Raw genomic sequence first — 14035 nt, 5'->3', positions numbered from 1 at the left:
CCCTGCCCCACTACAGCTGTCTGCTTTTTGCCTCCCCGCCCTCAGGCCAAGGTCACCTGACTACCACATGCTCGAAGCCAAGAGGCTGAAGCACAGGGCTGACAACATGGTGAGTGCGGGTCTGACACGCATGGCGCTTAGTCACCCGCGCAGTTCTCCGCACACCGATACCTCCTGCACGCAGCGTAGACTCTCGAGTCTGCGAGATCTGCCTCTTCTATTTATTCGGTTGTTGCCAGAAAAATATGACACGGACAGAAATTTGCATTGTGTGTGTTTGCCTGGCATTAGGGGTAGACATGTAACCATTCCGTAGAGCAGTGGTTTTATTGATTCCCATGGTATAGGGTCACAATTTGTTTACATTTCTATTTTAGTCCTCTTTGTCACTTTTTGATGGTATAGTTTGTGTTTTTATTTGTAATCATAAATTTTTTTTCGCTCCTCGATCCTAAATGTAACCTTAGGGCATTATTTGCGTATAATTTGCATATGGCTTTAACGATCGATTCTCATACGAACAGGCTGATGCATGTATCTCAATTTCATTGTCCATCTTGAATGACGTCTCTTGTTCTCTCTTGTTCATTCTATTAACCTCATGATACATTATCATTGGATGGAAGAGTAGGCCAAATACCCTATAGAGGAGCTCCCTGTAGTAGAGGCCCTCCCACCCACAACAGAATAAGCAGGACATTGCAGGGCTGCACCTTTACCTTTTCATACATGAGCACGTAACTTTGCCGTAAATCCCAGGTAATCGTTTCTTGCGCGCAATTCGATGCGTGTGAAGCAAACTTAGGAATCCATGGCAACGCTTCGTTATCGCCGCCCTCCGTTGCCCTCCCCGCCGCCCCTCCCCGTTGCGACAGATGGAGAAGTTCGGCAAGGCCATCAACTACGCGGACGCGGCACTCTCGTTCATTGAGTGCGGCATCGCGATGGAGCGGGACCCGCTGGAGGCCAAGTCGCCCTACTCCATGTTCTCCGAGACCCTGGAGCTCATCAAGTGAGTCGTCTGCAGCGTCTCCTTGTCAGCCGGAAATTCACGATGCTGGCGGGGCACGGCTCTCTCCGGTGTGTTTCCGGGTTGTACCGCGTCTTATTCGGCACGACGCCCGACGTTTCCGCCCCCATCCTTGCGGTGGGATTTAGTTCCCCGCATCTCGGGTGTCGTGCCAAACAACATGCGGTACAGCCTGGACACACATCGGCGAGCTGGACAGCACAACCCGCGACAATCTATGCATGGTGGGGTTGTTTCGCTCGTCCGTTGTTTGTCTTCTGGGTGGGAAGTTAGTGACACAGATATTCATCACTGTCACGATGTCATCATCATAAATTGTGTTTCCATTGCATCATCGTCATCACATCATCACACCTCCATTGTCATCGTAATCCCTTTTTTTTTCATCACACCAATCATAAAACAATTCGGAGCATCTTAGCCAAGCTGAAATATTGAGCCAGCCTTGAAAGCCGAGGATTAGTTGTAATATGGACACCAATACCAGCACACAGACAGAGGCTTACTTCAGCGAATGACATCGCCGTGACTGTACCCTGACTGCCGCCCTGCTCCCCGTGCCGCCCCCGCAGGTACACTATGAGGCTCAGGAGTCACCTGGCACCAGACGCTACCTCCGCTGATCGGAAACTTGCTGCCATCTGGTAAGGAATTGATTATAAACTCAATTACATGAATGTGAAATATCCTACGAATAAACCCCCGATGGTCGAGATTCACGATAGTGGCAGCCAAAGGGGAGCACACGGCCCATCGTGTGTTCAGGAGAGACAGATTGTTGCATCGTAGGGCCGTGAGAGATGGCAATGGCTTGGGGAGGCGTCCTCCAGCAGTGGATAGATAATGGCTGAAGACGATGTGAGAAAACGCTCAGAAGCGGGGTTCATTTGCGGTTTTCCTTCATGTGGCCGCACTCTTTAAGAATGCCTGCCGGTGCCACCGTCGCGTTCAGTTTCACGAGCTGCGCCAACGCGTGTTTAATCGCACGTTCAGAAAGCCCCAGTCAGAGCAAGAGGTGGCCGGGTGGCTCAGAGGTCAGAGCACTGAGCTGGCACGGCTGAGTTTGCTGGATTCAAACCCAAGCAGCAGCCTGTCATTAAACCAGGGATTCTAGAGTGCAGCAAGGTAATGATTTCAACTCCTTCACCAAATATTAGCTCTGAGAATGTACTTGTCACGTGACAAACATTCCCCTCAGGAGCAGAGCCCGTGGGGAAATGCTCCCACCTCCTGTGTGGACTAGAGGATACTACTGAAGCGACTTTCAGCGGCAGCTCTGTGATATTTGCTTCTGTGGGGCGTTCTCTAAACATGAAGGGTTGCACTGCCCCGCGAGAGGTTTGAATGGATACTCCCGTTTCATGAAAGAGACGCAAAGCAAAGTGTTATTGCAAAGGCTGACACCACGGCACTGGGGCAACACGAACCGCGGTGCCACCGAAGGATCCCGGGAGCGATCGGTGTATCACCCTGCCGTTTGTTTTCTCCGCAGTTTCCGCTGTCAGACGCTGCTGTACATCCGCCTCTTCCGCTTCAAGAAAGACAGCGCCATGAAGTACGCCCGGGCGCTCACCGACCACTTCAAGGTGCAGCCCGTGCGCTTGTTTGTTGGCGGGTGTTGCGAACGTGAGCGTGCGCCGCCATCGCTGCCGCCGCCAGTTGCTCATAGACCGATCTTGCGGAGCGGCGTTGCTCGTGGGTGGCGGCGGGGCTAACGAGTGTCGTTGTGCACGCATTGCTAGATTGAGATGGGGGTAGGCCTCGCGCGCCTGCGCGCGGTTGCGAGACCGAAAACGACGACGAATGTTTGCTCAGGAGAGCCGCGTCAAGTCTCAGGACACATTGCCCAGGAGGGGTCCGCCGTTGGAATGTTGGGTCAATTTACATTCGTGAGTGGTTTGGCTTCACGCGGGAGGCAAGCGAAGAACCCTGGGAAATCCCACCGTCCGTACGATGGGGTAAAGCTCAACGCTCTGCACAGATAGATTTGAGAATCCATTGGTCTACTGCCGTCTCCTGGCCGCATAGCAGATTGCCAAGCACGGATTAGGGTAGTGGAGGTGCCGTCACGCCGCAGACCATGTGACTGTAGTTTGCAAGCTGGCTGCTGATGATTAATGATGGGCTGTTCATTCTTACAATGATGAAAACAATCGTAATATTAATTCACGTACCGGGGACCTTTTAATGGGGGACTGGAAAACGCATTCTCTGGGGACCGCATTCATGACTCGGCACCAAAGACCGCTGGAGAAGAAGGTTCCGCTAAAACGGAAACATCTCGACCGGAAGAGGCCACCTCGTCACAGAAACCTGAATTTGTGCTTCTGCACCAGCCACACGCAACGAGAGAAGAGCGTTGCTCCACAGAGGGGGGCAATGCCCTGGTTTGTGACGGCGAGGGGGCACCTGTCTGAAATTAAGTACACGCTCTGCACTGATGCCTGGAAGACCCAGGGCCAAGTCCTGGTAGAAACACAACGTCAGCTGCAATTGAAGTGTAATCTTGGTATTGGGCCTCCCTCGGGTCAGTTCAGCCTAAAATGAGTATCTGGTGCAGTCTGTGAACATCAGTGGTGGGGGGGCGCGGTGATCCAATCGTGAGTGGGTGTTGTTTTGAGCTCACCTCTTGTGTGCAATGGTTAACTTAATGCCATGTTTACTGGCCGTATAATAATGTAGCTTTCGATTTAAAGCTTTCGTGACTGCAGGGATTCATCTTCTTGGTTCTTTCGGTAAAGTCACGTAGAAGGGAAGTAATAAAATAATAAAAATAAAACCGGGAGCTGTTCGGCACAGTGTTTGCGTGACATTGCTCCATGTGCTGCGTGCTTCTGAAGAATAACAACAACACGGCCGCGGCCAACTGTCGCAGCAGCAGTAGCGCCATAGTCGAGTGTCGTTCACCTGCATGTGTCATTGCCTTAATGGCTTTGATGGCTTCCTGCGTCAGCGCCGCCACTCAGCGCAGATGGGGCTCCGGAGTAATGTGTCTAATTCGCTCTCCTTCAGGCTTTGTCCCGGAGCATTTGTTGACTCGTGACGTCAATTGTGGCGTTCGTATCAATTCAGCGGGGATGCTGAGACAATGAGCTTGCATTTAAAAAGTTTCTGTTTCGTTCTCCTGGCGGAGCGGTAAAATCGATGGGCGAGTTTCTCAAATCTCTCCAACGCCTCGTCACCCAGCAGCAGTATGAGTAGCTCGAGTGCAGTGAGGAGCATGGACGTGGAAGGATAGTGCAGTACAACAATGGATTTTTTTGCATTATCCCTTTCGCTGCCTGACATGTATCTTAGCAGCTGCCTGTGACAACCTGGCGTGCATGGTGTTCGCCCACACAAGCACCATATCACAATTAATAATCAGTTATAATTTACAACCAATTGTCAATCCACTGCTGGATTAAGGCCTCCTAATGCCGTGTCCATTATTGGGTGCCAAATAAACATACTTCCCGTATTTCGATGCGGGCTGGTTAAGGGGAGATTACCAGGTCTGGTTTAGATTTCACTTCCCACTGATGCAAGCCATGGGCGGGAATCGAACTTGAGTCACCGGGCTCATAGTGCAGTTTGCAAACTAGTGTGCCACCGCTGCACCTATTGACGGCATCGCATGTGATTAAGTAATGCTTTACAGTAATACTTTTGTGTATACCAGTGTAAGAATAATTGTGTTGTTTGTGCTGTGCATGTGGCTGTGCGTATCTATGAATGTATTGTGCAAATAAATGTTGTATGCACTCCCCGAGGCCAAAACTTCGTATACGCAGCGTTTTATACATTTATATTGGAAATGCTGCCACACACGCACACAAGCGTGCACACACATTTGTTATATTAAATAATAAATATGTAATGCAGACTCCCTAAAGCCAATTGACGTCATACGATGGTATATGTGGTTTCACAGCTTGTTATTACATTTCATTATCTCCATGATTGGCTTATAAAATACTCACACACATGTTCGTGCACGCACGACACAAATAGCACATTGTTTATTTGTTTATTTGTTTATTTGTGATTATTTCCCCCAAAATTACGTGTTCCCGAGAGAAAGAAATGTGAATATTTTAACAATTTTTTTGTTTCACTTTTCTATGTCATTTTAGAATTCCCCCAAGACGGCACAGACAACGTCTCCCTGGAATGGAAAGTAAGCGTCGCCAGACCCTCTCGCTTCACCTGCCAATTTCCAAATGGGGAATAAAGATCGTGCACGTGCGTGCGTAGATCCTGTAATGGCTTCCCAAACATCATTTTGTCTTGGGAATCATTGAATTTAGCGGTATGGTAGCTGTCAGGGGAAAAATGCGGTTACCTATCTATGACTGGTCCTTTTAGCGCTGGTTTATGCCTGCAACTTTTTGGTGACTCCTAAGATCAATTTGGCTGATTTCCTATCGGATAAGTCCCGCATAGCAACGTGGTTTAAACATTTTTTAAGTGGGATCGTCATTGCAAGAGTTACCGTGAAGCCTATTACAGACACACAGACAGAGCTAATGTATTGATGCTGTCAGCCTGAGTTGAAGAGCGTTAAGAATATTAAGTAAAACGTAGTCATGCCCCAGTATTAATTTATTTCTAAAATGCAACAGGATTTGTAAAGGCATGATTGAACTACAATATTTAAAATATTAAGTCGCCTTACAATTTTTTTTTTATACATAAGGGAATTTTCATGAACAACGTTTTAAAATGAAGAACCACATCTTGGTGGGGGGTGCTTTTTAAATAATGCACCACTGCCAATCACAACGACAATAAATACTGACGCGGCTGCTGTGCCCGAGGGCCTGCTGTGATTGGCTGAGGTGTTGACAGCTCGCGCACCGCCTCCTCATCCACCTGCTTCTGCTCCTCCCTCCTCTTCCCTCTTCCTCCTTCCTGCTCGCATTTTCTACTCCCTACACATCCCCTCCTCCTCCTCCTCTCCCTCATTCTCCTTCCTCCTCATTTGTCCCCCTTTATCCCGTCTTCCTCCTCCTTTCCCCATACTCCTCATCCTCTCATCCTCTTCCTCTCTCCTCTCATACTCCTCCACCTCCTCCCCACACAGGGCCGGCACACCATCCCCGATGCCATCCACGCCATCGCCCGCCGGCTCGGTGGGATCCCAGGGCAGCGGTGGGGGTGCGTACGGAGGTGGTCCCTGCGCCGGGGGCCCCAACGCTTCCAATCAGCCCCCCTCGTCGTCCTCCTCCTCCTCGTCCTCCTCCTCCTCCTCGTCCTCCGGCTCGGCCGTGGTCAGCATCCCGCAGCGGGTGCATCAGATGGCCGCCAGCCACGTGCACATGACCAATCAGCTGCTGTACGGCTACGATGCGTGGGAGCAGGCCGACGCGCTCTGCAAGGAGAGCCGCAGTGAGTTTGGCGGAGTTTGTGAGCGCGCCGTAGACGGTCGTGGCCGACCCTTGCTGCTGCGGTGCGATAATTCGCACACACCGCTCGCGGCTAGTGGGATCGGCAGGTTGTGGTGGTGGTGGGGTAAAGTGCGGGTGCTCCCGCCTCGTCGGAGACATCTGACCATCGTGGAAGTGAAGGCCAAAATACCCCCGGGGAACTCTTCAGAGCTCCCTCTTGTGGAAACTCATTCGCCAGCAACGGTGTGGATGGGCAACCGCCATGTATCACAGGTGTTATAGGCTGATACAGGGCCGTGTTGTGGGCAGCAGAGAGCAGTGCAGCAAAATTCATTGTTATACTGTACTTCTGTGCTCCCACGTATCTGCTATACCTGCCGTCACCAACTCGCACTGACCAATGTGGTGAAAGTATGGTCAGAACAACTCCTATGACTCGCACACAATGGGGAGGCCTTCATCCAGCAGCAGATTAACAAAGACCTGTGCTTTTTGTTTACTACTAATCGTCGTACAAGATGTATGCGTATTTGTCACCTCATTATGCTGGCCATTGCCAATACGATTTTTGCCAAAAAGGAGTGGCTTCCTGTGCAGTTTCCAGTCATTCATTTCCATTCACCATACCATAGCTAAATTAACATGGAAATCCCAAGTCAAAGTATTCTCAGCTTAATGAACGGCCCGATGTGACGTCTAGCTTGCCCATCACCACCACATCAGCCCTGGGATATTCATATATTCCGTTTCCTCTGTCTGTGATGTTGATGTTTTTTTTTTATCTCCCACACATCACAACGGTGGTCCCTGTACAGACAGCGGCAGCAGTAGCAGCACCGCTGACAGTTGAAATGTGCTTTTGTGTGTTCCTCCCGTCCTGCCCCTGCAGAGTTTTTCCAGGCTGTGGATTCCGCCGTGGGGGCCTTGACCCTGAGCAGCAGCCTGGGCCACCTCGTGCGTCACTGCCGACAGAGCCTGCACTGGCTGCGCCTGGAGACCCGGACGTAGCCCGTATGTAGCCCGTCCCTATCCCACCCCACGCAGACGCACTTGCGCTGCTGTGTGGGCGGCGAGGATTGAAGTGGCGCTGCCTGGGATTGCGTTCCAGTCCCCCTCGCCCGCTGACGGGATTAACGCCTGCCCTGCTGAGCTAGCGCCTCCCCCTCCGTACTGGTTCTTGGGACATAAGTTCGCTCGTGCCGATCCCTATTTTCGCGGTGGAAGATGGAAGCCCCCTGATTTCGAAGCAACCTTTGCGCGCGTTCCCGTGCCCTACGGTTGTACGGAATATCGGCGGGTGTGGAAAGAAACACTTCTGCAACACGCGCAAGATGACGTTGGGGGCGCGAAACAAACATTGCTTTATTGCTCTTCTTCCTTCATAGGAGAGGACAATCGGAGCCACTTAGTCATTGCACAGCAGTTGAAGGAGAAGCTAAAGACCAGGTTTGTCTGGAAACTCTGTTCACCTCACAGCCTCAAAAATCACAAAAAAAACGCAAATCAACAAATCACCACCAGATAAGCCTTGTGCCAATATGGATAGTCCATCAGATGATGACACAGATTGCGAGCGAAGGATGCTCCGACTACGTTGGCAGAAGCAGCGCGTGTTGAGTTTTTATCCGTCGGAACTCATGCCCGTCGCACTTCATGTTGCTCGACAAGTGAGACGAGGCAGAGATCACAGCCTGGATCAGAACATTCCCCCTCGCCTTTGGGGCTGCACAAGCATCGCTGTCTGACTAAAGTGGGGGAAAAAAAAGCAAAAACCTTCAGCAAGTTTTGATAGTGCAGTAAGAGTGCGGATCGCTTCATTGATAAACACAAAACAAACAAAAAAAACAAGAGTTCACATTTTAAAAATATATATAATTTTTTTTTTTAATCCAAAAATATGCACGGTCTTTATTTAACGGTAAAAAAAAAACACTTCTTGCGTAAAACTATAAAGCCGTGAAACGATACGGTGGAAGTGATCCTCCTGCTTGAGCGACGTGGCGGGGGGGGTCATTATTCTCTGCGTGCAAAGTGCCCTGCTGGGAAGTATCTTTCTCTTTATTTTTTTCTCGGTACCATGTGACGTGCCTTAGAGATTTGTAGATAACAAGAGAAGAACTCGTACAAAAAGAGAAATAAAAAAAAGAAAATTTAAAAAAATCACTCGATGTAGTAGTGCGTCCGTGACGTTCGGAGTGGCTCTTGCGTTCTTGTGGCAAACCCTGGAAGAAAAAAATAACTTTTTTTTTTGGCTGGAGCAGTTTTTTAACGATCTCGCTTTGTGAGCAAGTGCTCCCCTCTCCTCGTCTGCCTATCAGTATGGTGCTAATATAAACAATCACGCCATTCCCTACGTCAGTTTCTACCGAAAGTACCGTATATAAGTTGCAGGGAGGGGGGGGGGGCGGCTTCCAGCGTATAAATGTATAGACACACGAGGCCGCCAAAAATATTTCGAGATTGAAATGTTAAAGAAAGGTCACCCAGGTCCAAAAGATAGGTTTCCTTTCAAGTCCCACCTTATTTATTACTTAGAACATGTTACGATGCTTTGATGTCAGGGGTGGCTAAATTGAACAACAGTATCAGTGTGATCGTGCTTTCAGTGGCCTCTCCCTTGAAAATATTTAAACTGCCTCTTGTTTATATATAAACAGTGCTTTAGGGAATTGTTATTTCCGGAATTACATAGGATTTTCTAGAACAGTTTATATCAATTTCTAACAGAACATAAGCCAGGAGCCAATCTTTAGCCTTTTCTGACTAACATCCAAAACACACCTCAACTGGGTAATCATTCATGGGTAAGGATATTTATGATGTCCTCCTCTGTTTTATCGTACAGCAACAACAAAGAATTCAGTGTACCAGAGACATCCATCCCTTTTTATAAAAGTGAATTGCGATCTCTGAGTGAGCATAGGAGTGACGTTCATCCTACAAAGAACGACACGAGATCGGCGGTGGCCGCTGCCCTGAGTGAGATTGTGTTATCGTTTAAACTGCTTCAGCCACCAAGAGACATTAAATAAGACGTTCGTACCAGCCACCGGATTAATAAGCTGTAGTGTGCCGTATTACGTGAGAAATGTCAGCGGCGTTTATGGTCGTCAAGCCGCATGTCCCCCGTGCTGCGTGCCAGATTGTGGTGTTTTTGAAAGGCAGAGGCGTTCCGTTCATCCGTTCACTCCTGACCTCACGTGGGTCCCGCATTTGAACCTTGGAAATGTAAAGCCACACTTCTTGGCATTTGAGCTCCAGCCCATTGGAACGTCAAGTGTGCACCTTCCTGGCATTACGTGGGTATTGCAACCTGTGAGAAACAAAACGTTTAAAAATTAAGCAACGAGAGGTAATGTGCCCGTTTTCTTCTTGTTTTGTTTGTATTTGTTGTTGTTGGTGGTGGTGGTGGGATATGGCTGGGGGGTGGGGGGAAGCGATGCATTTCGATTTTATTCCAGTGGAGCGTTTGGAGATGACTGAGGCCCACTGCCGCGAGTTGTGGTTTGTCCTCGCGTGCGAGCGTACCTTGAACGCGCCGCGAACAAAACCAGCGTGCGGCAGTCCATGTAGCACTTCAAAGACAGTGACATCAATCGTTTGTGCGCGGCATTACCGCGGGTTTTTTTCGCCGATTTTACCCAACACACACATTTGGCTTTGTACTTATAGGAAACTTCACGGGAGGAGTTAGTAATAATAAGCCACTTGTTTCCTGCCTCCCTGCGATTTTGCATGAAACGTCGAATAACGTGGCGAACTGATATATATTTTCTGGTTGTACTGCGTAAGGCTCTCAGCACACGGAGCAAAACGTCGGGCGTCGGGCGTCAGGCCCGAGTTAGCACAAACCTGAAAACACACATCGAAGAGCTGTAGAGCACAACTGCGAAAACCTACATAGGAGAAAACATTCAATTCCCCCCCCCTCCTCCCACGGAAAAATCCAATGTGCAGTTCTCACATGGGCAGGTTGACAAAAGTGGGGGAGATTCAAGTACGTGCAATGTAACAATGTGAATGAGCTTGGAGGCTGACTCTGATGAGTAACACGTGCCCTGGTGAGGCCCTCCGCTGGGGGCGAGTCTGCACTACTGCACAGGGACACAACTCTGCCACAAGCCCAGCCTCCTGGATAGATGGCATTAAATAAGGCTTTCATCTTCTTTGTTCTTTCGGTAAAGTCACGTAGAAGGGAAATAATAAAATAATAACAATAAAACATAATACAGCTATCGTGCTGTGACGGTTCCACCTGAAGACGGAAGCTTGTGTTGCCTCCGAAACGTCGTGAGAATAATTTTATTATGTTTAATTTTTATGATTTTATTATTTCCCTTCTACGTGACTTTACCGAAAGAACCAAGAAGATGAATCCCTGCAGTCACGAAAGCTTTAAATCGAAATTTAAGGCTTTCATTTCTCAATATAATTTTTTTTGTGAATACCTGTACATGGTGGCGAGGGTATTGATGGGTTGGGTAGGGGTGGGGTCTGTGGGGTCTGTGGGGTAGTTGGGAAGGTCAGTTAGACTATCAAAAGAAACAATTTCAGAAAAATGGAATTCCACAACTTAGGTGCCAGTGGGTACCAGCAACATTAAGGAGGAGACTAACACTGAAATACGTTCCCTGTACTTTTGAACGATGGCACAATCATGTCTTAACATTTATATTCGGATACACTAAGAGAAACCTTCCTAAAAGTTTAAATATAGATTATACCTTAAATTATGAAGTTTATCAAAAGAAAAGAAACATTTTATTTAAAGATGCATTTTATAGGTACCGATCTGAAAAGGGTATTGACAACACTATGCATAGTCTGTTTTACTTATTGAGTAGTGGCAACTGAGAATATGTGAACTTAATAAATATATGAAAAACATCCATCTGGCAGAGGTATTGTAAAAAAACAACAGCCATGATATATTTGATTGCAAAAATATATCCCGTGTAATCACTAAGCAGTAGTAGTCTCTGACTGATAAAATATGTCAGTGATGAACATGTAGAGAGAAATACAATTCAAGGATGCATTGGATTGAATGTTCTGAGAAATGTACTATTTGCAAAAACACACTTTAGGAAACTTTTTTGTTCAGATATTTATTTAAATGTACAGCAACCGTGTATGTCTTAAATCAGATGAACTTATCGCAAGGCGGCATTGCGATTAGGCCTGCGACGATTCATCCCGGCACCCGCCCTGCGATCCGTTGAATTGTCATGCGTCAGTGGTCACAGGTTGATTCCAGAATAATTACCAAAAATAATGTTTCGTCTATACCCTCTCATTTGTATTTTCTCTTTTTATTCCATCTCTTTTGTTCACTCTTATTTGCTCCCTTGGCTTAGATGTCACATTTACTTGTAATTTGTACACTTTGTAAAGAGTCGATTCTTAACACTCACGTTTCGATGAGCATCGGAAACGATTATGGCCGGTGGATCGCTACACGCCTAATTTGTCATCATGGGAAGCCTATCATCAAAAACACTACCAGTACCTGTCACAAAGATGTTCAAAGCAATTATGTTGTTGTTGTTGTTATTATTGTTGTTGTTTATGAATAAGCCTTTACTCCTGGTTACAGCCCAGTTAAAAAATTCCAGAGGACTGCCATGAAGTAGCTGAGTTCAGAATTAAGGGTCCAACAGAAGCTGTGTTTAATGTGAGTCAAAGAATGAATGACCATCACTTACAGATGCTATTTAAAAAATATATATATATAAAATCAAAGAATATTTTACTTTATTTATTGCTATCGTAATTGCCAAAAGTCTTTTAAAGTAGCGCCAAGCGAGGCACATCTAGTGGCAGTAAACCCGCTGCAGTGACATCTCACTGTGGGATAACACGCGACCTCCTACTTTAACCCATCCTGTGCCACGCGGTGGCCGGCAGGACAGCTGTTACGTGGTAGACTATTGTTAAAAGCCACTAAGGCCAACGAAGCAGCCCCCACACACACTCTATTCCCCAACCAATTCAACTGGAATTCTGCCCGCGCAGAGGTGGCAGCAATGAAACTGTTGCCAATTTTGATTGTACAGTATAGGGTCGATTGAAAACTTTGGTGTTCGGAACCAGTCGCGTAGCTCCCAGTAAACTAGCACTGCCCCCGCAATAGGTGACATCGTGTTTTTTATTTAAGCGGAATAGAGTGTGCAGAGAAGCGCAAGGGGGAAATCCGAGCCCATAATCTACCAAGCCCACAGAAGGATCCGGCCTTAGCTTGCCGTTATTGGGTTGGTACACGAGCGATATTTATGTGATATTTTATAGACCAAATCCCCTATTTTTCGTGTATTTGAGGCTCTGGTTGCAGAGTTTTAATAGTGAGTACATTATTTATTGGAGTGCAAGGTACTGTTAGAGATTAGCAGGTACCTGTAGTGAGAATTGGTACCAACTGTAGCAGAAACGCTCTGGTAAATTTGTTTTTTTTTGTGCCGGGGTGGTGGGTGGGTGGGTTGGATCGGGACGGGATGTGACAGACAGGACACCAAGGGTGACGCTAATTACATTAATATAATAACCATGTCTTTGGAGAGAGCATGCATATGTTCTAGAGTCTGTTGGTGTCTTTAAGCTGTGGACTGACCCTGTGTTGATAATTCGTAGTGCGCTGCCTTGCCTGTACGACTCCTCTTTGTAAAACCCTGACACTCGGGATAAAACGGCGATTTGGGGGGGGGGGGGGTAGAGGGGGGTGTTTGGGGGGGGCTGACGTGTTGCTGGCTTGCTGTATGTCTTTGCATTAAGCGTGTTGGGGAGTGGTTGAGGGCGGCTCACGTCTTTTTTCATGCTGTGAACTGCTCTGAACTCGATCGTTTCAACATTTCTGAGCTGGCAATCATTTGTCGGCAATCCCCCCACCACCACCGACCACCACACTCACACACCGCACTCTCACCGCACAGAGACAACACGCGCATCGCACGCAGACAGCACACGAAAGTTGAGCTCACTTCACCCATCACTCACTCCACTGTGGACATTCAGCATTGTGTAATAAATATTTCAATTGCAGGATCACACACAAGCCTGCATTCTCAGCTGCGCCATGGTTTGTTATGTTGTACAAACTGTCGTTAATAAAGGCATTTATAAACGTTGCAAAGCATTATATTGGATTGCCTTGGTCATTTTTTATTATTATTATTTAGCCGCTCAGGTATTTCCTCAGTCTCGCTGTTGTGTTGTACGCGGACGGTATATGGTGTCAAATGTCTGGAGCAAACTTGTCAGGAAATGTCCAAGAGCCCCTTGATGGCTTTAAGTGCAACACTTTACCTCGCAGTTGGCTCTGTGCTAACCCCACAAGAGCGTAATCTGTTTCTTATCAAGATGTCATCACGGCCAAAGCCTTCGATGCCACCTTTCGCTGTCGATATCATTCTTACCAACTTGATTAGCTTACAGCAATCAACAGATACGCACTTTTTGTTTAAATACAAGTTAATGAGCGTAGGCCCTGAAGCCTGTGACATAAATTAGCCCTCAGCTAAGAGGGAATAAATGATGGTACAGCAAGACTTTAGGGAATAGGGAAAAGAGGTTTTATTACAAAAAGTTAAATACAATTGTTTTACCTCCGATGGTAAGGTGGTTGAGCACTGAGAAATACAAA

At 47.5% G+C, this 14035-nt stretch overlaps 1 protein-coding gene across 1 annotated transcript in view; it reads left to right on the top strand.

Annotated features, from left to right (window-relative positions):
• AFF3 (ALF transcription elongation factor 3) overlaps positions 1-13081 on the top strand; it is a 147622-nt gene extending 134541 nt beyond the window's left edge. The window contains exons 16-22 of the mRNA XM_078863417.1: positions 46-109; positions 876-1012; positions 1603-1674; positions 2523-2616; positions 5146-5189; positions 6096-6400; positions 7289-13081. Coding sequence (XP_078719543.1) covers positions 46-109; positions 876-1012; positions 1603-1674; positions 2523-2616; positions 5146-5189; positions 6096-6400; positions 7289-7407 — 835 coding nt within the window. The 3' untranslated portion in view covers positions 7408-13081. The remainder of the gene's footprint in view (positions 1-45; positions 110-875; positions 1013-1602; positions 1675-2522; positions 2617-5145; positions 5190-6095; positions 6401-7288) is intronic.
• The last annotated feature ends 954 nt before the right edge of the window (positions 13082-14035 follow it).

This window comes from Lampetra fluviatilis, chromosome 15 (assembly GCF_964198595.1).
Source record: "Lampetra fluviatilis chromosome 15, kcLamFluv1.1, whole genome shotgun sequence".
In the NCBI taxonomy this organism is placed as follows: Eukaryota; Metazoa; Chordata; class Hyperoartia; order Petromyzontiformes; family Petromyzontidae; genus Lampetra; species Lampetra fluviatilis.
This window is presented reverse-complemented; position numbering and strand designations above follow the sequence as displayed.